Source organism: Zonotrichia albicollis, chromosome 5 (assembly GCF_047830755.1).
Source record: "Zonotrichia albicollis isolate bZonAlb1 chromosome 5, bZonAlb1.hap1, whole genome shotgun sequence".
Classification (NCBI taxonomy): domain Eukaryota; kingdom Metazoa; phylum Chordata; class Aves; order Passeriformes; family Passerellidae; genus Zonotrichia; species Zonotrichia albicollis.
The window spans coordinates 53,940,419-53,964,472 of record NC_133823.1 but is presented as its reverse complement, the minus strand read 5'-3'; the positions used below and the strand labels follow the sequence as shown (position 1 = coordinate 53,964,472).

The 24,054-nt window shown below is 38.7% G+C and overlaps 2 protein-coding genes across 4 annotated transcripts in view; one reads left to right on the top strand and one right to left on the bottom strand.

Moving 5' to 3' along the window:
- Positions 1–11,943, top strand: part of CLNK (cytokine dependent hematopoietic cell linker) — a 32,366-nt gene extending 20,423 nt beyond the window's left edge. For both annotated transcript variants that reach the window (XM_074541764.1, XM_005485759.4), the window contains exons 14-18: positions 1,119–1,159; positions 3,568–3,701; positions 4,020–4,097; positions 4,229–4,384; positions 9,611–11,943. In XM_074541764.1, the coding sequence (XP_074397865.1) occupies positions 1,119–1,159; positions 3,568–3,701; positions 4,020–4,097; positions 4,229–4,384; positions 9,611–9,739 (538 nt within the window). In that variant the 3' untranslated portion in view covers positions 9,740–11,943. The remainder of the gene's footprint in view (positions 1–1,118; positions 1,160–3,567; positions 3,702–4,019; positions 4,098–4,228; positions 4,385–9,610) is intronic.
- On the bottom strand, positions 237–24,054 carry ZNF518B (zinc finger protein 518B). Of its 2 annotated transcripts, none has more exons than XM_074541763.1 (2): positions 23,800–24,054; positions 237–16,890 (listed from the first exon to the last, which is right to left on the bottom strand). In XM_074541763.1, exon 2 carries the CDS (start codon positions 16,689–16,691, stop codon positions 13,467–13,469), a length of 3,225 nt encoding a protein of 1,074 aa, XP_074397864.1. In that variant the 5' UTR covers positions 16,692–16,890; positions 23,800–24,054; the 3' UTR covers positions 237–13,466. The 2 variants fall into 2 exon arrangements, with proteins under 2 accessions (XP_074397864.1, XP_005485815.2); XM_005485758.4 differs by lacking the exon at positions 23,800–24,054 and adding an exon at positions 23,408–23,697.

Here is a 24,054-nt window from a genome sequence, read left to right as displayed (position 1 = left end):
AGGAATAGAAGAATTTAATGAGTTTGTACTGGATGCTTCAAAGACTAAACATTCTGCCCTAGAAAATTGCACTTCACTGTGCAACAACAGCAAAATGATACCACTTTCTGATGCCATGCAGTGATATCTTTTGCCCTGATGTATGTCAAGAACATCTTTGGGAATTGCTTTTCAAGCCTTTGTAATTGCACAGCCAATTTTTATCTTTAATAGCATGCTGCTGTATTACATTTCTGCTGCTATTTCTGTGATAGGTTGTTAAATATATTGTATAAAGAAGTTCTGCTATCTCCAGCCTCAGAATTTCCTCTCCCCCTCATTTTCTATTTTTATTTACAAAGGATACACACCTGGCTCTCCAAAGGCTGATTATTCTTCCACAGAAATCTTCCATAGTTAGACGTACTTTGTTTTTCTAACCTATACAAATCTTTCCTTACTAAATGTCTGTAATCTCTATTCCACTGAAATATGCAACAAAACTCAAAAATATAGGAGACAGCATAGGAAGTGTATGAATGATTTAACATCCTCCCTAGACAAATACAGTATCTCTCATGCAACATTGTTTACAATAAAGGCATTTCACTGGGATAAAATTACTGTAAGGAGCAAATATGACCATATTTGTGACCCCTAGCATTCTCTTTCTTCTTGTGCTTCTGTTGTGAGAAGTTATTTGGTCAGTATTCCTCCCGGTGTAACACAACAAAATACTGCCTGGCCAGCCACTCAGGAGTGGTCTAGAAAATCAGAAGAGGCAGGGAGGAACTGCTCCCTGGGCCTTCCTATAGAGGCACTGGGAACATCACCTGAAATTAGCAGTGAACAAAAGCAACTGTGCTTTACTACACATGCAGTGTATCCTTTTATGAAGACTAAAAGCCCCCAAAACTCTATGCAATTTGAAAAAGTGGCTCAGAAAATAAGGGAAATCTGTCAAAAGACACTAAATACAAAATTACCACCCAAAACCTGGGAAGGCCCAAAGCTGCCATCAGTAAGAGAAAGGGGTATTCTGGGGAAGCACAGCTATGCATTGCTCTCTAATTTGACTCTTACACTGCCACTATAAGAAATATTTTTCTGACATTATTTTATTCATTGCTTTTTCCTAGCCCTCAATGTACACGGAGCTCTAAGAACATTTGCAGATCAGGTAAGAACCAGAGATTGCTTTGAAAGCCAAACTAAACATGGAAAAATCAGAATAAGAAACAGATTCAGGTTGCTTGTATGCTTGTATGTCTGCACTGAGGATTTTCAATGCACTTCCTACTGTCCTTGACTACACAGCATACTTTTACTCTCCTGTAACTGTCTCTGCAAATGTCCTTTTTGATCAAAAAAACAAACCCCCAGGCTGTGCCAAGAACCTACGAGTGCTTAACATGAACTTATGGTAAAAGCAAATACCACCAGGAAGAACATATGGACTGCATTATGTGTTCAGGTCAAGTAGGATTCAAATTAACTGTGGTCACTGCCAAGCAAACCAAGCCCACCTCCCCCAGCTTTGCTTCACAGGCCCCAGCTCCCAGATTCTGGGGGGCTCCCTCCATTGAGCCTCTTCCTTCTTGTGCTGGGTAGCAATTGCACACACTCTCCTCTGGACACCTACTAAAAAAACCCTTCTTTACAGAATCCATAAAGCTCATCTAGGTCTCTGTTTGCTGCTGCCACTGCAAACACTTCCTACCATCCTTACCAGGGCTTTTGCTCCTTTAGGCTCTCTGGGACAGCAGAGTATCTTTTTTCCTCTGTCAATTCCTTGCCTTCCTGAAGCAACAGGGGGAGAACAAATAAGTAGCCTTTCCCCTGCTACTCTATAATTGCCTTTAAAGTCTATATTTGGCTTAAAGAATATTGTAAGAACAAATATTAATTTTATTAAATCTTATTTCTTGACATGGTGTCGTTAGCTCCCTCTCAGCCAGAATTGGTACATAAGCATTGCAAGAGAATTTTAATTTTACCCTTCTTATCCCACACCTTAAGACACACCAGGAAAAAGATCTGCAAAAAATACACAGCACAGGTCCAAAGCAACTATGGCCCTAGCAGAGGGGACTCTTTAAAATAAATCTGGGGATGCCAGCCACTAAAAATGCAATGCAAACAAAAATGCTAAAATCATGATCCAATAAGCTGAACAGTAAGAATATGTCACATTTTGACAAGTCAAAGTGATTGCAGAAACAAAAGGTTGATGTCTGGTGCCAGGCCCTTTGAACAGTGGTTTCATTACTGAACAGACTGACTACCTGCTAAAGATCATGGCTCTTTGTCTACTGCTATCTTGTTTTAAAAGCAAAAGTAACACAGTTATAAATCAGAACAGGGAACAAATATGAACAAATATGAATGGAACAGTGAAAGGCAGTGAAAACCACTTCCCCTCTTAAAAGAAAGTCATCCTAGTAAAATTTAATATTGCTATATGCTACACACCAGCATAACAATAATAAACTGATAAAGCATGAGCAGATAAAGCACAATGAAATACCACCCTGACAAACAGCACTGTCTCTGGTGAGAGTAACCAGAAGGAAAAGATGGAAGCCATTGATAAACACATTTTTCTCATTTACTTTTAAAATAGACACTGGATCATTTCTCCCACAAGCATTGCATGAAAAACAGAAAACTGTTTTCTGTTATACAGCAGAATATGGTGGTTTTTATCTTCAATTAACAATTTTTCCTCATGTCCCATATCTGAAAATTACATTTGATCTTTACATTGAAAGGAAGCCCTTGCTTTTCTGACGCTGTTTCTGCATCCTCACAGTCAGCCCAAGCCTCCTGTATTACATGACTTGTGCTCCTGACCCAATCCCTGCATTTCCTTAGCTCCACAGAGACCTGGAGTAGCTGGGTCCAGCTTGTAAAGACAGCAAATCACATTTGGTGTGGGAGAAGGATTTCAGCTACTCCAGGCCCCTGTGCCAGCAGCACTGCATGGAGAGGCACACTCAGCCAAAGACCAACGGCTTCTCCTTAATGCGAGGGCAACCTCAGCCCCGGGTATAGGAAATTTGTTAACCCAAACAAGTCACAGAGAAAACTGAAACTCAGCAGCATGGCAGAGCATCTGAATCATCTGAGGTTTCAACAGCTTGGTAGAAACAATCCTAGTTGGCAATGGAATAATGAGAGGCTTTCATATGATCCAATGTAACAGCAACTGGGATCCAACACAAATAAAAGGGCTCAAAGGTGAAAGAAGAACAGAATGAACCACTATCTTTGTCCTACATTTAGTATTTTATTTAGCATTTGCTGTTTCATTTACAGTTTATTATTTTGCTATGTCCACAATAGCCTGTCAGATTGAAGTCAATTAAAAACCATCAGGAATCTTATGTGTTAAATCTCTGGAGGCATTAATCTGAAATCATTGATGCAGCATTAGCATAAGACCACTCTTAACAGACAGCTCTAAATTTTAAAGGTTAATATCAAATTAAAAGTACTACACTCAAAAATACTAAGTAAAACATAGTGTAAAATTAAATTATAGCTTTTAAGAATGCAACCTTTTTCCTTCTGAATTTACTTTTACAGGTTCCACATTAAGTGTAGATAATTTGACAGTGAAGAAGCCACCACCTCCGACATCATACGCAGCATGCAAAAATAAATCAAAACATTTGCTTGTAGAACAGGAAATGCAATCTCTTACCAAACCCACTGAAAAGGTAAAGAGTGGCTTTGCTACATAAAAGTACAAGTCTTTAGGAAACAGGATTAACACTACATGGCACCACCCCTGATTCCCTCTGAAAGCTGTGGATGTTCAGCTGTGGATTGAGAAAGTCCAATATGAGCTCTTGAAACCATGGATAAGAATGTAAATGTCTAATTTAATTAACAATTCCTAACAGGACTTCTCAATATAGATGCATTACCATTATATACTGTGCTGCATGTGCTTTAAATGCAGATTAGAGAGAATCTGTTTTTTATTCTGCTTGTTGTTAATTTCTATACACTGATTATGCTATCTTAAAACTAAGGATTTAAACAAATGTGAGTGGTATGTTGGAGAATATGATCGCCATAAAGCAGAGAAGATCCTGTTACAGAAAAACACTGTAAGTACCATTTATGTCAAAACATGGGATGTGAACTCCTGGGGGAAAATTTCTGTAAGCTGTCCACAATGGCATATAAGTTTTGTTGTGAACTAACCATACAATCTATAATTTAAATCTGTATCATTCAGGATGAGACATTCTTGGTTAGAGATTGTTCAAAGAAATCAAAGGCTGAACCATACGTGTTGGTTGTTTATTATGGAAGAAGAGTATACAACATTAAAGTACGATTCCTGGAAGAGAGCCAACAATATGCCTTGGGAACAGGGCTCAGAGGAGAGTGTGTAAGTAAAATCCCATCTGCTGTTACAGCCCATGGCTTTTATGTTAGACTTCACAAGTTCTTAATACTAAATATTAGTTACAAACTCTCCCACATAACAAACTTGCTGTTTCATTAAAGTTTCTTTTACAATACCCGAATTTTAAGTGTCTCAAAATTCGAGCAGCTTCAACATAATTTAATACCAAATTTTGCATACCATGCTGAAATTCATATTTTCATCAATTTTAAAATCTTCTAAGTACTTACAATACTTCTATCTATTGTAAGTAACACCTGCAAACTAAAAAGGAAAGAGAAGTTCTACCTTTTCTGGTATACATATTATTTTAGCATATTTTTAAACTTGTGATAATTTAAGCAGGCATTTTCAAATATATACAGCTCCACATAATCTGACAGCAGGACCTAGTGCTATGAAGCAATAGGATAACAGTTGTCATGGATATTCAGAAGCAATTAAATCATGTGGGTCCCTAGCAATCAGTCTTTCAGATATGGTAAATTTCAATTAGAAAATCCCTTTAGATGAGCAAAGCTTCTTTACATAATTAAATTCAATTATAGTCATGATAAAAGTCTAATTCTTATTCTACATATATGGTTAAATGATAAACACTGTATCTTCAAGTCTTTCACACAAGAAAAAATTCATTAAAACTGAAAGTCAACTCTATAAAAATGTGATACTTGCAAAACAAAACAAAAGAACCAAACAAAGATTTTAAAAAAGACAAACACAACGTAAAATTTAAAGAATGCTCAACTACAGAACAAAAAAGCAAGGCAACAAACTCCTATGGGTCATTAGCTATGTAAATCACTAACAGAAATCCAACTCAGGTGAACCAGCAAAAACTCTGCAGCTGAATCTTCAATTATATCCTTTTCATGCATGTAAACACTTTTCAGAACTTACCTTTTGTATAGTTAGACTTTAAAAAGCCTGAAATCACAAGTGACCCGAGATGATTTAAGGCATTTGATGGGTCCAAAGTTTGTATTAGAATTTTTATTAGAAAACATGGGATAGGATCCATAAGCTTTCACAAGAGGAACAATGTTTACTGGCAAGTCGTTCTTCAGGAACATTTGCTTAATGATAAAGGGGGGAAAATCCTTCATTATGCAAGCACAGTGAAACAGTTTGGAAGCTGGAAGGTTGTACAAATCAAGACCTGTACTGCATCATCCTGGTGCTGCTGTAGTGACCATCAGTATTCTGTAAAGCACTGGCTTCATTACTTAACTGAAACTCCCAGATGATTTTCCTGGAATTTTAGTATGACTTAGGAGAAAGCAAGTTTAGTTTTCCATGGTTCTGACACTGTTTAGTCTTCCTGTAATGGCTCTAATACAAACAGGCTCAGAACAGACACAATGACACAAATAAGGCATGCTACAGCATAATGTAGTATATGTTATTCTCACTAGAGAATAAAGACACAGAACTAAATCTTCATTAGGTTAATAGTTTTAACGATTAAGGTAACTGGAAAATTACTTGAACAGTACATGAACAATTTTTACTGAACTAAAAGGAAGGAGAACACAATCCCTCCCATCTCAGGAAATACCAAAATATATGACTTTGTTGCTTGTTCCAACTTCTGCACAGACAGTACATATCTTAAACAGTGGGTCAGGACTGACTAGTCCAATTGCAAAGTACAGCTCCAAAATAAGAATTCCAAGCATCCAGTTAACAACACACAGAACATCCAAGACTTGGCTCTACCAGGCCAAATCAGTAATCATGACTGCCTACCTTATGCCTTCTTCTTGGAGGATTCTTTCTTTTAACTCAAATCTTCCCCTGGATCAAGCACAACAGAAAAAATCAGAACTGCTTTGCTGGTCAACCAAGTGTTGTGCCAGGGAATCACAAACATGGCAATCTTCCACTTCTATGTATTATTCTCAGCAGCTGACATGAAAATAGAACAGGGCACAAAGCACATATGCAGTAATGAACAACCAGTGGCACCAACATTGCTCAGAAGAGCTTTTTCTATCTCAGGCAGTCTCACAGGGTTCCCCAAAAGGGCTCTTTCTTGAAAATTCTCACCTCAATTTCTGCAGCTTATCTAAGGTTTTTTCCAAAGAAAGTGACAACACTTTGTAAGGCTGTGAATTACAGAAAATTGCTGCATGTAATTTTTTAGTACCCATTAAAAAGCTTTCCAGAGCATTCTGCTTTGCCCTTCTGCAGGGATATCCTTTGTTACACCACATTTTGCAGTGCAGCCAGACCTTGCTGCTCCATCTAGATTAGCTGAATATTCCCTCTTCAAGCCAATGAGAAAGAAAACTAAACACCAACCAACATGTGCAGACCTATTACATTTTTCCACAGTTGGTGATTATATTCAGAGGTTTGGTCTTGCAGTGTGTTTTCACTTTTGAATTAGTCTATTTTCATCCATTAAAAACACATTTTTCCTCACACATAAATATAATTATTCAAAGTTTCTGTATCTTATTGCAACTTCCGATTTTTACTATACAGCCTACAAGTTGTTAACATATTGTATCACCAAATAAGATTTTAAATTAACAGTTATTTTTCAAAATGTATTTCATTTAACTCTCATGAGTGCTTTTATTATTAGCTCCCATGTAGCCCTGTAAGGTTGTGAGGAGGGAAAAAAGGGATTGATCATCAGATTTTTATGGTAAAAGTAACTGAAGTTGCATGCAGCCAAATTAGTATAAAACTCAAATATAAGAAATTGAAGGTTAAAAAAAAGAAAATAATTTACTCTCTTACTGGAGCTACATTTTTGCTAGCTAATTAGCCACAGATGTTCATACCTACATATTTAATATACCATATTGAGCTTTCTAAAGGCCAAATTACATAAAACTATAAAGTTCAGATCTCCAAATGACACATACATGGAATTTAGGAACTTATATTCAAAACTGAGCACCCTTTACTTGGCTGTTCCTTTCCTCTACTCCAGACAATGTCACTATTAAAGACCCAGAGACCCCTGTAACACTGGCTTTTTTCATCTGCATAGTTCTTTTGAAAATGATGAAATACAAACCTTGCTCATATTTAAAGCTGATCATGACACAGAGTTTACATATTTTTCTTATCTCCTTTTCAAAACTAGATCTGCCACATGCAAAATACATGGTTTTAGCATCTCTGTAGTGTCAGTCTCAAATCCCAATGCAGTGAAAAATGTGTAAAAATGAAAGACAGAAGTAGGCTTCTCTTTATCTTGGAGCCTGCTTTACACAGAAGATTAGAGCAGAGCCTGATGTGTATCTCTGGATCTCCCTGTTCCAGCTACAGATACTTTCTCCATCCTCACCACTGCATTTGCAGCAACCTTTCATCTTCAAACTGTAAGTCATAACAGTCACATAATTTCACTCAATTAATTTCCATGTGAGCCAAAAGGATTAGCTGCACCCACCTTCAGCAGCCACCAAACTGGTCTGGCCCATCCCAGCAGATCAGGGAGCACTTCCACATTGCCTCCCAGTGACAGTGTTATGTCAACAGCTACTGCAGGAAAAGTGGCACAACAAAGAGCCAGGACCTTCAGCTCAGTGAGGTTTACAAGATAAGCATCTTGTCCACAGCTTAAATGACAACTCAGGGATGAAAGGTCTCCTTCAGGCTGTGCAACATAGCCCAGAGTTACACCACCCCCCCACCACAACTGAGAGCTACACCTTTCACAAGCAACCCTTGAGACCCTACTCCCATCTCCCCAGAACAGTCTGGAGACCTGCAGATAGGAAATTCCTACAGCAGCAGAGATGGGCTGAGTCTCTTCACACAGCGAAGGGAAACCAATTAAATACGGAATTTTCTTCATCTTTATGTCTTCAGGTGTCTTTACACCTAAGAAAATGTGGAGTTCCATTAAAAGAGCAGAGAACATCAAATTCTGAGACATTTTTCACCCATTACCAAAGAGTTAGAAAAATGAACAATGTGGCATTAACCTAGTGAAGCCTAATTAAATTTCCAAAGCAGATGAACAATCATTGTAGACTTTCTGACTTCCCAACCAGAAAACATTCAAACACAGGAAAAGAACAGGCGCTGGAAGTATTAATTTAGAATAAAAAAAGTAATGAGTACTTTCATAAGGCATGAAATACAGACCACAGTTTTGCCTCAGTTTTCACTAGCAACAGTGACTTTGAACATAAGCAAAGACAAAACAAATGCATACATGTAAAAATTATCAAAACAAAACTTGAAAAAATTACCATACTAGCTTTGAGATCTTAATACAGGAACAGTTTGCCCAAATCACATCCTTAATCAGATTCTGTTGTTATAAACTAGGTGTCAATCAGGTGGGGGTGATAAACACTACCATGAGACACCACCAAGTGTAGAATGAAGAGCCACGCTTACAGCAAATGTTATATAAATAGGTGATAAGTATTAATGGTCAAAGTAAGCTTTCGTTACTGTGTGCAGTTCTGGTGGTTTAATACAATGAGTAATACAAAGGCTAGCTCAAGAGGAAAACACTGATGAGAGCTTTGTGGTGTGATGAGAGCTTAGAAGGTACACACAGGGAACAGAACTCAAACTGAAGGACTGCTAATCATTGGAATGGGATTCTTCCACTAGGGCAGATGAGAATAAACACCTTGTGTAGCTTTCTCTTGCTGTTTGATCAGGTCAGCAACCTTGAACCAGACCTTTATCACTTGAGGAGTTGCCTGGAGAATGTCATTATTTGAGCATGAGAGAACATGATGCTTCTTGCTCCATACTTCAAAGGGATTCTATAGCAACTGTCTCAATAAACTGAATGGGAAAACAAAGTGTAATTTAATAAGGTACATTGAAACTTGCAGCGTAAAATATCATGTACTGCTAATTAAGTGTAATTTGGGCAGGAAAAAAAACTAGTAACAATTTATAGTTGCTTCATCATTTCAATATCTATTCTCACATCTGCCATCACAACCTTTTATATGTGATACTGCACTACCAGGGCTTAGAAATGTTTCCTTTCCCTAAGGAGCTAGTTGCTTTGTCCTGCATATGACAGAGACACAAAAAAGAAATATGAGGATCAAAATATGGTGCTTTTCCTTTTAGAATGGCTTTCATCTAATCATAATTCCATGCAAAATGTTACCTATTTTAATATTATCATTTGCAAGTCTTTTACTGTTATAGATTAAACCATCTAGCAACTTCACTTTCAGTCACTGATTACTATCTTTCCCCCCACAGAAATTTAATTCCGTGGAAGAGATCATTGACTTCTACAGATCCGTTCCCATAACGCTCATTGACGGAAAGGATCAGTCAGGAAACCACAGAGAACAATGCTACCTCACACATCCATTCAAGGCAGGCTGATATGGACAATGCTACCTCACACACCCATTCAAGGCAGGCTGACCTTTGCTGCCTCATTGTCGCTGATTCATCTGTACAGATATAAATAGAACACTTCTTGAAACGTCTCAAAAATCAGATTCGCCTCTTGAGCAAGGAGCTCCCCATAATATAATGAAGCGTTCTACAGATCTACTCCATTTTTTGTTTGTTGCACTTTCACTTTGAGGGTACAAGTAAAGAATATGTCGACATATTAATTCACAGGAAGGCGTGGAGACCGACTCCTGATATCTTGACAATGACTGAGCAATTTGCTTACCTTGCACTCTATCTTCTTATGTTCAGATGAAAATGAAACTTGCCCCTGCTTACCTAAATGTCACTTAAACTCTGCTAAGTAGCAAAACCTAATAAAGTATACCACAGTCATTAAATAAATCTTCTTGCTTTTAAAAATACACATGAAACACTGTGTGTCACAGTTCTCACTGTCTAACAATTTCATGTGGTGTGCATATGTTTGCTCAACAACAAGCTGCGCTCAGCTGCCACTGAAGTTAGTGTCAGTTGATGCTTACAGGCACTGGAGATTTTAAAGCTAGCTGTAATTATGTAAATTCTATTATTCAATGAGCACTTACTCTCCAACTTAAGTAGTAGATACTTGTATGCCATACCTGAGCCTTCAAACACTTACATGGTAGGACCATTATGCAAACAGTCACTTTGAATTCATACCATATGCAAATGAAGAGATAAAAATCTTAAGTAGAAAGAGTAGATGTACTTCAAACCCAGCAAGAAAACATACTTTAGTATGTATGAGCAAAGAACATGAGAATGTGATTATTTTTCCAGAAAAAAATACAGAAATATTTATTCATACAATTTTGAGTTTTGGAAGCCTACCTAAATTCTGTATGTATATGAAGGCAAACTACATTTCCATATGTACACGAAGGGATTTTTCTGTACAGCATTGATAACCTGCCTAACCACACTGGATGTTTGACTAGGTTACTGTAATATACCAAAAAAGGTATAGTACAATAACCCAGTTACTTTAGAACCTCAGTTACTCTATCCTTTTAGAATAGGAACAAGAAGAACAAAACCACTCAAGCCCAAAACCACAACATTCCAACCCAATTTATGACATAATATGTAGTGGTACAAACTAGCTCTAAAAAAATTCAGCAGTTGATTATTATTTTCTTTGAATCATTTTATTTCTCATTGCTGAGTCAAAAGGGAAGAAAACATCCACTGTAAATTATTTCTCTCAAACTGATGACACTGTTAAACTTGAAGGAAATTATTCTGACATATTTTTATCTAATAAAAGTAAAAAAACAGAAGCTGCTAAAATGGAGTTTAGCAGAGTTCATAACAAAAAGCATGACATAATCTGCTTTAAGAATTTCATAACCACAATACAATTTAACTTACAAAAGGTTTTCATGTTGAAACAAAAGAAATATCTAAATTAAAAACCATAAAAACCCCAAGGTTTAACAATTTAGATAACAGATTATGGCAGTGACGTACAGAGCTTTGCAGATGTCTACTAAAGTAAACTTGCTTACAAAAGACAAGCATTACTAGTGTACTTAAACCACCCAGAATCCACAAAGCTGAGCAGCAACACTTTCTCCATTTCCCCCAGTACAGCTTTCATGAGCAATGTTCTGATTTTGCCAGTGACAACTCTTACAAAGCAAATTCAAAACTATTTATTTGGTAGCTTCTACAGAAACAAAGTTAATTCAACCAGTAACCTGTATTGAAGGAATTAAAACAAAAGAGGAATGCTAACCATGGGGTTTTTTGTGTTAACCATTTCAGTATTCATTTTATATGTTATGCTATAATTTTAAAATCGCAACTGTTTTCACCACTGAAAGTGCAAATAGCACTGTTAGGTTTGGCATCAAAGCGTATGAAGTGGGGAAAAAAACCCTCAAGTGTACCCATCTAAAAAAATATAATTCCATTTGAATACAAAATGAGAACTGTCATTTCCTTATTATTGACAAAACAGGAAAAACAAAGTTTGTTCTGTGGAATAGTTTAGTCTGATACAAATGATACAAAAATTTTCCATGTGTACACGATGAAAAGATCTGACTTAAAGCACCAGCTATCGGAAGGATTTTAACACTGTATTGCAAAATTATGGGAAAGCAATAAGTGGTTTTGAAAGTAAACCTCAGTCAGATGTAGTTTTAAAATATTTACATTCTAATGTAGATATGATAAATATTTTATCAAAACAATGTATAATCTGCTGGAGTATATAAAAAAATATTCCCAGATAAACTGTTTACAAAAATGCACCATCAGTGAAAAGATTTAGGGACTACCAGTTTACCAGAGAAGTCCCAGTTCAAACATAGAACACACATCCAGCATTAGAGTCAGTATCGATTTTCATATTTTTAAAACTGTAACACATTATTTTAATTGTTATATGTGCTTCAATATACTTCATTCTATATGATTCTAAAATGATTTAAAATTGACAAGATGAAGAGAAACATCCACAGCTCACATACAGAAACAGTAACTTCAGTGTCATCTATCCCTCTTTTTTACTAAAAAGCTGTCATTTGGCCCTGATTTAGAGAAGTGTTTAAGCAACTGAGCAATGTTTTACACTGCACTGAAGTCAGTACGCATCAGACATAATCTGTAACTAGGCACATGCTTGTATGAATTTGAGGCCTACAAAAAATAAATTGTAACAACATCTAAATTCTTAAATACGATGAAAGATTGCACTGAAAATCTGGTTCAACACTGTCATGTAAAAGCTGTGCAACGTGGCTTTTCAGTTTGAAAAGTCTTCAACAAGCTGCCTAGTAAATCAGCTCACCAACTAGAGTTCTAATCAAATACTGAGTCTGTAAATGCTTCTATCACACACAAGGTGGTACAGAGTTTATGTCTGGCTAATACTATTTTAGAACAGCCTTGAGGCCATTTAGAGAAGTGCTTTCCACTATCAGCCCAAGCCTGAAGGTATCTCTGGCTTGATGGCACATAATCCTCCTGGTGTTCTGCTCCCTCTCATCTACACAACACAGTCTAGGTAAAGACTCAGTACTAAACAAAAGTAAATTTTTTGTGCTATCTGACCTAGCAGGAGTAACTGATTCCATAGATTTTTTCATTTACACCCTTGTACCTCCTCTGAAGTCAGCAGAAGTGTTTTTGTTCCACTGAAACACAGCACTTGCATTTAAATTTTACTTTTTATGTGTAATGCTTAATTTGCCACTAAAACCTATGACTTACACTTGCTGTCCATGGAGGACCAAAAGTGCATTTCCATACAGATGTGCTCGATCTTTGAAACACCATGCTGTAATAAAGCAAACTAATCCTGTTAAATTTACAAAGATCTCATCATCTAAGATTTTAATCCATACAGACCTAGCACAAACCACGTACAGCATAGTATCCTAAGGTAACTAGAAAGATGTTTGCATAGCAAATCTTCTTCAAATTTTTCCTATGGAACAGATGAAGCTGGTCTCCAATACAAATTTCAATCACAAGAGTGCAAAGTGGTGCTTAATCCTCCCTATCAGCTTCTCTATCTCTCTGTACCTCTACTCTCTTCTTCACTTTGCTAATAGCAGAGGACTTTTGGCAAAATAAAGCAGTTATTTCCATCCTCCATTTTAGGCAAGTTAGTGTCACTCATTAAAAGCAAGAAGGGAAACCTTCCCTAGGCTCTCACTTAACGTTTTCTTGCTTGAAGAGAAAGAACATCCCAGCCCTTGGTTGCCTCTATTAAGTGTCTCTGTCCATGACTTATCCATTCTTCTTGGTCCATATATACTCTCCCACAAAACCAACACTTAAAGAGACACCTAAGTGCTTCAGCTGGTGAAGTTTCCACCACTTGATAGTTGTTTTTGTGGGTCTTTTTTAGCTTCATTTTTAGCATACTCCGCTTTTTTGCTTGGTTTCCTGTCTCACCATCCTGAAGAGTAAGACGCTTTCGATAACGTTTGACACCAAGACAACTACTTGTCCTTTCTGACAGAACTACTTTCAGGACTTGACCTTTATACTTGTTGATAGTCTTCATGACATTAATTATCTCTGGTGAATCAACATCAGGATGGTTTAGTACCACAACTGGCTGATTACGACGAGGGCATTTTATCAACTGATTCGTTTTCAGAGGAAGAAGTCGAAGACGCCTTGCTGTCAACAGGTATGACATATCAGAACTTGAAGTGGTTTCTGACTGAGCTCTTGTTTTCCTCTTAGGAAGTTCTCTGAATCTTGTTTGTCTTGCCTTATTTTTGGGACTTTTTGAATAGGGCTTGCTTTGCTTGCTCACATCACTGCCTTTCTGAAATGCCACACTAGTTTGCTTGCTGTTATTTTTAGCACTTGCCTCTCGCTTTGGTCTTTGCCTGAGTGATATAGTTTGGGACTCAGCACTTGGTTCACTCTGATTAGGCAAACATGGGAAATTACTGCTGAGTGCCTCAGAAACACTGATGGGGACTGGGCGAGGCAGGAACATTTCATTGTGATGCACAGGAGCTGATGTTTCACCCCTGTGTTCTATTCCACATGAGCTTTGACTGCTGGTAGCATTCAGCACTCTCAGCATTGTCCCTTTAGGGATGAACACCGGGGTAGCAACATGGGAATTTTTAGTTACCCTGTTTTTAGAAGTTCTTGCAAATGTAAAGAGCTGATCTTCACTGTGTTCTTCACTCATCACACTTCTTCCACCACGTGCTTCAGACAAAGTTGCAGGCTGTTCCACTTCAGTGGCACAAACAGCTCCCTCACAGCTTCCTGAACTTTCTTGAGGCAAAAGTAACTTTTTACTAGAAGCCTGACTTCTCAAGGGCACGGATTTCATGTTAGGTTCAGCAGCAGACATGAGCTGCGCAATCTTTCTACACAGCAATGTTGCTGATTTCTTCCTGCGTATTGTGTCATCCCATCTGACATCCTCTGGAACATTTTCAGTCCCAGAGCTAAGAGAAAATACAGATGAAATAACAGGTCCTTCAAAAGGACTGCCTTTATTTTCCATCTTCTGTAGTTCAAGTGATTCCAGAAGATGACTACTCTTTTGGCTTATGGTTTCAGTTCTCTTTACTTTGCTCAAGCCACAAGTTATATCCTCAAAAGCTGCAGTTTTAGTAATGTGGAAGTTTTTCCCTCCTTCAGAGGATGCAATAAATTTTTTATCAAAACCCTTTCCAGCCATATGTGCTTCAGTAGAGCTGACTGGTAGATTCCTATGTTCTCTGTCAACCCTCTTCACAGACAATGTATCCTTTTCTTTATAGACAGCAGAAAAATGTTTGCCCTCCTGAGCAGCTTCTACTGAAACAATCTTGGAATTTTTACCTTCAGAAACGGAAGTGTATTTTGGACGGTATGTATCTTTGCCTTCTTCATAACAGTACAGATCACGATGCAAGTTATTTTTTCCATCTACTTTCCCCCTCGAGGATTTAAGATCACTTTTTTTTTCAGCACTGTTCTTCACCAGAGATTGAGAACAAAGTTCTATAACACCTGAATGGACATCAATACCTTTCACCAAATGAAAGCATAATTTTGATGTATCTTCCCTCTGTACAGATATAGAGCTATAGCCTGAGAGCTGAGAATCAGAGGAACAAAAACATTCAGAATTCTTGTCATGTGTACTATCCAAATTAAGCTGGTTACTAACACTGGATAATTTGTTTACATTCACTTCCATAGTTAGTAACTCATTCTGACAGACAGAAGATGTTTTCTTTACTTCTTCAGATCGTTCTATACTTTGATTCTCAAGTTCCTCTTCTGCACAGTTCACAGATTTGTAAGTTGCTTCTTTCATAGGAATTAGTTTAAGAACCAGCTGTTGTGCTCCATTCACTATTTTTAGCTCTACTATCTGAGCTAAACAATTGGAAGGAACTACAAGTTCAGATGGTGCAATTACTGTTAAAGGCATCCCAGGTTGTAAAGGCTCTGTTTTTGGAGAATAAACCTCAACCTCCACACTCTGATTCTCACATACACTCAGTTCAGATGGCTCCAATATTGTCTCATCCTGGACGGATGATGTGTTTATGCTACATTCTACATTTTGAGATGAGCAGACTGTTTTAGTTGCTTTACTTGGAATCTCACAAACCATATTTGAAGACAAATTTGAAAGTTCATTTTGGAAAGGAATTTTATTGTATTTCTGCTTTTTACATAAAGTGCTTTGACTCTGCTTCTTTTGCTTGTGGTTCATGAGAGTACTTGACAGGCGTTTTCTGGGTGTTTCATGTACTCTTCTCGTATGTTTAACTATATAGTCATGTCTAACAGCACCATATTCACAGTACTCACACTGATATGGAAAGGTTCCAGTGTGCTTCACCAAATGTCTCTGGAATTCTCCTTTGGTGTAGGATACATAACTACAGTGGGAACAAAGAAATTTAATTTCTTCATGTTGCCCTACGTGCTTTTTATACTGTAAAGGATCCTTTGTTGAAAATCTGCATTTATCACAGTAGTATTTGCCTGGCAGAAAATTTTTTACTTTAAACATTTTCTGGGTTTTACTTGGGATTTTTCTTTCAAGTTTTTCATAGTCTGCAGCATTGGCACCTTCAGGAACAAAATCGAAAGCTGGTGGTTCAATATGACTGCACTTCTTGCAGATGAAATTTCTGTCTTCAGTCCACTCAAGCTTCTTATGCTTCTCCATATCTTGCACTGAAATTTTCTGAACATTTCTGCACTTTATACAGCTTATCAGTGACAACTTACTGTTCTCAGCCTCAGTTCCTTGGTAACAGCAGTTCTGGTCATCTGCCCCTTTTGATAGATTTATTTTATCATCAGATTGCTTTGGGGATGTAGTTAAAGAATTATTTTTATCATTAATTTGGCCAGAGTACAATCTTGGTAAAATTTCCCTCATTTTTTTCAACTGCATTTCAGATGAAGCAACTCTGCATCATTTTCATTAAACACAACATCAACAGACTGAATGTTTCCTTGGTATTAGTCCGGTGTATAATTTCTTATCAATGATTCAGGCTACCAATCTGCAGAGTACAAGCTTTGGAAGAAATGATGTTCAAGCAACTGCATCCATATTATATTCCATGTTCTTAGTCGATCAGCTTGCAGCGCTAAAGAATAAAAAGCAGAACATTAAGTCAATTAAGATTCAATGATCACTGAAATACAATGAACTAATAATTGAACTATTAGTGGACTACAACTGAATTACAGAGTGCAAGTTTACTCTCAATATACCACTGATTATATTCTGTATATACAACCAATAACTCTAAAACATACCAAATCAAATAATCCTTTAGCATTTGCTCTCATTCAAAACATTCCCAAATTTGTGTAATTACCTGCTATGCATCAAAACCTGAAGAGTTTATGGTATTTCTCCCATGTCATGAAAAATCTTACACTTAAGAAACATATTTATAAGCCAAACAAGATACTTGATAACAGAACTGAGCAGCAGAGTATGATTTCAGTTCATATATAGCCCTCAACTCAGAACAAGATATCAAGAAACATGCAACTTCCATTTTTATGTGAATTGCAGGGAAAGAGAATGTGACTAGGATGGTTACTAGAAACACAGAACTACTAGGCTGTTTTTAAATAAAGGAATTTTTAAGCTAGCATGGAATTTCTCGACATACAGAAGGAAGTTCTTTTCTAATCAGTGCCAATGTTTCAGATACAAACAGTCTTGAACACTAATTTGTAACAAGATGTGATTTATGCTTCACATGTTCTCAAAGCAATGAAGTCAAAACAATCTGTGGCTGCAAAATTAATCACTTTTTCTTCTATTAATATTACAGTGTAATCACATCTATATATGTGGACAAGCATATAAATAATTCACTTCATCCTGATAAAACAGAACGTCAATCAAGCAAAATAAACAATGCAACATAAGGCAGAGGGAGATCAGTAATATCACTGTAAAACACCAAATTAACACATGCAATATGTTTGGCCCACAGGTTCCAGCACTCTGTCTCTCTACTATATTTAGCAGGAGGAAGATCTCAGCCTTTAAGCTTTTGACAAGACTAAGAAACTACTATTATTTAGAAAATAAACAATCAAATTAGGCTTTTGAGACATACATGAAGTCCAACCAACACCTTTCTTATTTAACATCATTAGCTATACTGTTGCACACACTTGCAATCACAAACAGACTCACTTGCATGAGGTTACTTCTGTTTTCCAATACACCCTACCAAAAGGCTTCTGCTCCTGAAGACCAGACCCTCACCCAGTGTACCTACAGAGATCAGGGCCTGACTGGACTCCAAAAGCACAGTGCTGAGTTCACTTAAAGCAGCTTCCCATCACAAGCTTCCTATATGGCAATCAAGAAATTAAACTACAATACTGGAAAGACATTGAGGAGCCTGAGCAAGCCCAGAGAAGGGCAACAGAGGTGCTGAAAGGTCTAGAGAGTAAATCTTACAAGGGGTGGCTGAGGGAGCTCGGGGTATTGAAAAGGGGGCTCAGGGGAGACCTCACTGCTCTCTGTAGCTACCTGAAAGGAGGCTGTGGCCAGGTGGGTGTCAGCCTCTTCTCCCAGGTAAAAAGTGACAGGAAGAGAGGAAATTGCCTCAAGTTGCACCAGAGCACATTTAGATAGAATATTAAGAAAAATTTTTCATTGAAAGGGTTGTCAATAATTGGAACAGGTTATCTATGGAAGCTGTGGAGTTACCTTCTGGGGATGGAGTTAACATCCCTGGGGATATTAAAGACATGCAAAGTGGCACTCAAGGATATGGTTTAGTGGCTAGCTTTGCAGTGCTGGGTTAAAGATTGGACTTGATGATCTTGTAGGTCTTTTCCAGCCTAAATAATTCTGTGATCTCCCCAGCGGCTTGACAGGAGTAAATATCTGATCCAAGAAGGTTTTCCTGCACCTCACGTGCTCACAACCGAGAAGCAATCATACCATGGCATCAAAAGCAGCCTAGCCAGCATATTGAGGGAGGCAATTGTCCCATTCTGCTCTCATGAGACCACACCTGAACTGCAGCTGCATCCAGCTTTGGGGCCCCCAACACAAGGAAGATGTTCAGTGCCTCTCCTCTGGACCCATTCAAAGCTTATCACAGAGCTGAAGCACTTCTCCCATGAGGATAGGCTGAGAGAGCTGGGCTGGTTTAGCCCAAAGAGGCGGCTTCACAGAGACCTTATAGCACCTTCAGGCACTGAAAGGGGGCTTCCAAGAAGGCTGGAGAGGGAGTTTTCACAAGGGCATGCAGTGATAGGAGAAGGAGAAATGGCTTCAAGTTGAAGAAAGGTAGATTTAAATTTGATATTAGGAAGAAATTCATTACTGTGAGGGTGGTGAGGCACTGGAACAGGCTGTGCAGAGAAGCTGTGCAGAGATGCTCCATCCCTGGCAGTGTTCAAGGCCAGGCTGGATGGAGCCCTGAGCAATCTGGTCTAGTGGAAAGCGTTTTTTCTCATGGCAGGAGGTTGAACTAGGTCTCTTCCAACACAAACCACTCAGTGATTCCATGATCTTCCTTATACTCCATCAATATTCACAACTGCTGTATCAATGCTGCCCTAAATACAGGGCTCTTCAAAGTGTTCTGATGTAGTCACAAACATCAGCAAAAGTAAGTTAGAAAACAGGTTAGGGGCAACATAACAAGCTTTTCACTCTTAAGCAGATGGATGGGTGTACACTAAAACTCCTTAGTGGGTAGTTCTAGAACTGTAGTAATCCCATCTCATTGCAATGCAGACAGCTGTGAAAATACACACAATTTGAAAAACAAATCAATGGCAGCCTTGCAGTAAGGAGGAAAACATACCTGACTGCTGTATCATGATCTGGAGAATTTTCTTCAAGCAATTCTAGTGTGGACAACATTATCTATTACCCTGATTCTAAAGAAGACTGAAAAGCAAAATGTTTGCGGTAGTTCAGATGGAACATCCTTCCCTGGCTAGTACCACTTTCTAGACTTAAGACTAACATGTTGACACACAAGTGTGGTGGTAGGCCTATGTTCAGGACATCCACTGTTTTGTTTCAGGAGAAAGATGATAAGAGGTCTTGATAAGCTCAAGATCCAGACCAAAGATGCTTCATGCATTTCTGTACAGCTTTAAGAAAGAAGTAACACGGCATTTGAAAGGAAATGGGGAAGCTATATCACTATTTGCCTTTTTCTGCTGTTAACATCTATCCATTAATACTGAAACTGCCTTCCATGTGAACTAACTGAAAGCAAAGTATAGAAAATTTGTGCCATCAGCATCCTTTACCACAAAAACAAAGTATAAACCCAGAGAATTTTCTTGTATTTTTTAAACTCAGTAGATTTCACTTTATGGGAGAACATGAAAAAGAACCCACAACATTTAAAGGGCAAGAAACTACAAGAAACAAGGTCCGACATTTTTAGAAGACTTCAATTTAACAGTTCTGGGCTTCTCAATCCAAGACTATGCCAGAAAAATTTAACAGAGGCAATTCAAAGAACAGCTTTGTGCCCTCCCAATCTCTTGTCCACCCCATGGCTACTCAATAAAATGGGGGGGAGAAGAAAACCTTGAGATTGTGCAAACATTGTTCAGCAACAACCAAAACACCAGTGTGTTATCAAGACTGTTTTAGCCACAGCACTGTACAGGCTTCTTTCAAGAAATTTAACTCCATCCCAGCCAGACCCAGTAAAAGGTAAAAAAAAAAGAACTGAATAACCACTTGATGTCAAAGTAACATCTCTGCTGTCTTCCTAGCTAGTTTTTCACCATGTACCCTGAACAACAACCAGTTAATAACAAAGGTTTTGATACAAACAGCTCCAATTTATATTTATTTTGGATAAAACAAGCCCAAAATTATATTGTAATTTCATGCCTGTATTAAAAAAAAATTCAGAAAGCCAAGATCATAAATGTACATAGGGAGGTGAACATTACATACATTCACTCCATACCACTGGGGAAGGTGGGGGGGGGGGAGGAATTCCCCTAAAGATTTGTTTTGGTATTTGAAGGATTGGCAGAAACATGCTTCAGAAGATTTAATTAAAAGATAATCGATTTTTGAGTTATAATCATATGCAGTGCACATAGACCAACCCAAAAAATATTAGAGGAAGACCTCAAAGTCTACAAAGAGTCTCAATAGAAAACAAGGGAATGGGATGGATGAAAAATTAAATAAGAGACACTAAGACTGACAAAGTCAATTCCACATAATGTCTTTACAGGAATGAATTCAGAAAAAGAAAAAAATGTATTAAGAAATACAACAAAGTACCCAAATTAGGAAACATTAAAAAAAAGAGAATCCAGTTTGGAGAAGAAAAAAAAAGCACATGGAAAAAAAGACATCACAAGAAAGATCAACCAAATTTTCCCATTCACTCCGACCGAACACCTGCAATCCAGTGACATTAAAAGGTCAGACATTCAACAAAACAAACATTTCCACCTTTCACATGACAGAATCATATCTTGAACTTTGCTGCTCAAGACACAAGAGACTAACAGATGCACAGAAATTAAAAGGCATTCTAAACTCTGGATATCCCAGCTACATAAAGGTTAAAAAATAAGGATGCATTGAAACAAAGGAAAATAGGACGAAACATCCTCTGCAGCCTGACTAAGCCAAATTCAACCAGTACAAGGGTTTTTGCACTGCAGTAGGTTAAAAACCACTGATGTAGCCATGGTCAGACTGGAAATTTCTATTTACTTCAAATACATCAAAAATTTGTTCATCATTTCAAAGAAGAATATATCCATTCCAAGGCTTTAGGTTCCTTTAGTTCAAACTACATGCTGCTATCAATGAAAAGGGTGTGATGAGCAGGATGTATTTAGCCTATGTGAACAAATAAATGAGCCCTTACTTCAGCAAAGCACACACCTCTCATGCACAAAGATCACAGACTGCAGCCAATAATCAGGGTGTGCTTTGGTACTGAAAAGCCATCCCCAAGAAAAACAAGTTTAAACAGAATTGGAGGACACTGTGCATCACTGCATCAGGAGGATGCAGTGTATAAAATTTGAGCCACTGTGAAAAATGTCAATCTCTATGCATGCTTAAAATTACCTTGCCTGTATTTTGCAATTTTATATATATATACATATATATACACACATATATATACATACACTCACATATACACTGACTGTTTAACATCAACTACCTCTGTTCAGCAGAGTTAACTGTTCTACTGACCCAACTACACAGCTGCCAATTACTAGTCACTAATTTTAGGCCTAATGACTGGGAGAAAACCAGAGTGCTTCATTCAAGTATTACATATTGCATTAATTAAAATAATTAATTTTGTATTAAAAACAAACAATTCAAATGCACCAAAGAAATTTCGCCTACAAGTATTTCTTCTTAAAAAGCCATTTTGTCTCACAATAACAGCTCATCACACAGTCGAAACAGTTCTTGGTTTTCAGCTGAAATTCACATGAGGTTTTTCAAAGCAAAATGAATGAAGAGTGACAATGCAGACAATTAAGAAGAGCAATGACCATGCACCAAGTTTTTAGAGCTCATTTTTATTAAAAAATATACAGTTCTTTCACTCTACAGAAAAAATCAATTACACTTAAAATGTTTATTGCTTACAAAGTCATGCAAAACACCGATTGAAAGGAAGTCGCTGTTTTTTGAATGCATAAGTGAAAATTTGTCCAATCTACTAACATTATTGGCATTGTATGGATGCAGGTACATGTATGTACCATGCAGCATTCTACTGAAATGGAGGTTGCTTCCCTGCGGCTCAAGGAACAAGGCCTAGCTTTATTTATATCTGAAAGAGACACATTTCTGTCACATCATTCAACTGCTTGGTGGTCTTCCTGCAAAAAGCTAAACAAGGCACTACCAAACAACTACTGTATCAAAAGCAGTATTCTAGAGTGCTCAGAGACGTTTGTAGAGTTGTTTATCATTACATGTATGATCAATTCTTTTTAAATCTGTGCTGTTCATTTCATCATTTCACACAATTTACAATGATTTTCAAAGTCTTTCTGCATATCCAGAGCATACTGACCAGTATAAAGCATTACCCTACTCTTGAGCTCTAAGGCCTGTAGGAAATACAGCAAGGAAGTATGGCACTGAAGAAAATGGGAGAAGAGGGGGAAGAGTGCCATTAAAAGCACATATCCCTCCATACCCTCATCTCAAAGCACTCATGTAGATGTTAAAATTGATTTCCACAGATTTCATTCCTGATAAAATCAGTCACATACGGTTTGTACGTGCAAGAAAAGAGCCTTGACTGCAACCACCTACTGCAGTAACAATGCACAACAGACTGCTAGAAAAATCCTGTAAAGCACCACTAGTCTTCTTAACTATAAAGCAGACTTTTTAAATTAAATGTACATTGCAGGACATTTTGGCTACATACACGATAACACCGGATTATTTTTTAGAAGAAAATCGGTTTATATACCTAAATTACTTCAAGTGTCCAATGTAGCACTTTTCAATGATAGACTGTCTTGCAACAAAATTCAATATGGGATTCAATTAAGCCAATCTTATACCCAAACACTCAAAAGAACCTTATCTGCACACAAAACACAGGACGTTCTATTTAGCTCATGAATACATTTACTAACCCGAGAGCTCCTTTTCTTCAGGATGACCAAGACGACAAACCTGGACAACAGCTTTAGTCCAGACGAGTCCAAAGCGGCCTGATGGCGTCCACGAGACAGCGAGCACCAAAACCCTCCTTTTCCTGGGCACCCAGCCCACCCACGCACCGGCTCCCCGCGGAAGGCCGGCCTGCCCCGGCCGCGGGCAGCGCGAGGCGGCCCGAGGAGCGCGGCGCCGCGGGGGATGCGGAGCGGGGCGGGCGCTGCGCGGGCCCGAGCGCAACCTCCGCCCGCCGCCGCCGCCGCGCACTGCCGCCGCCGGCCCGCAGGGGGCAGCACCGCGCGCCGCGTCCGCTCCGGCCCCGCGGCCCCGCGCAGGGAGGGCGGCGGCAGCCGCGGGCCCGGGGCCTTACCTGGCTCGGAGCGGGACGAGGGGGATGGAGCAAGGGCAGCGTCCCTGGCCGCGGACCCCGCCAGCCGCCGCCGCCGCCGCTGCTGTTGTCTCCGGACACAGGAGGAGCGCAGCGCCGCCCCGCGTCCTGCGCGGCCGCTGCCGCCCCGCCCTGCGGCGCTCATTCCGGCAGGGAGGGCGAGCGAGCCCCCCGCCGCCGGCCCGGCCCGGCCCCCGCCCGCGCGGCGGCGGAACTGACCTCAGCGCGCCCCGCCCG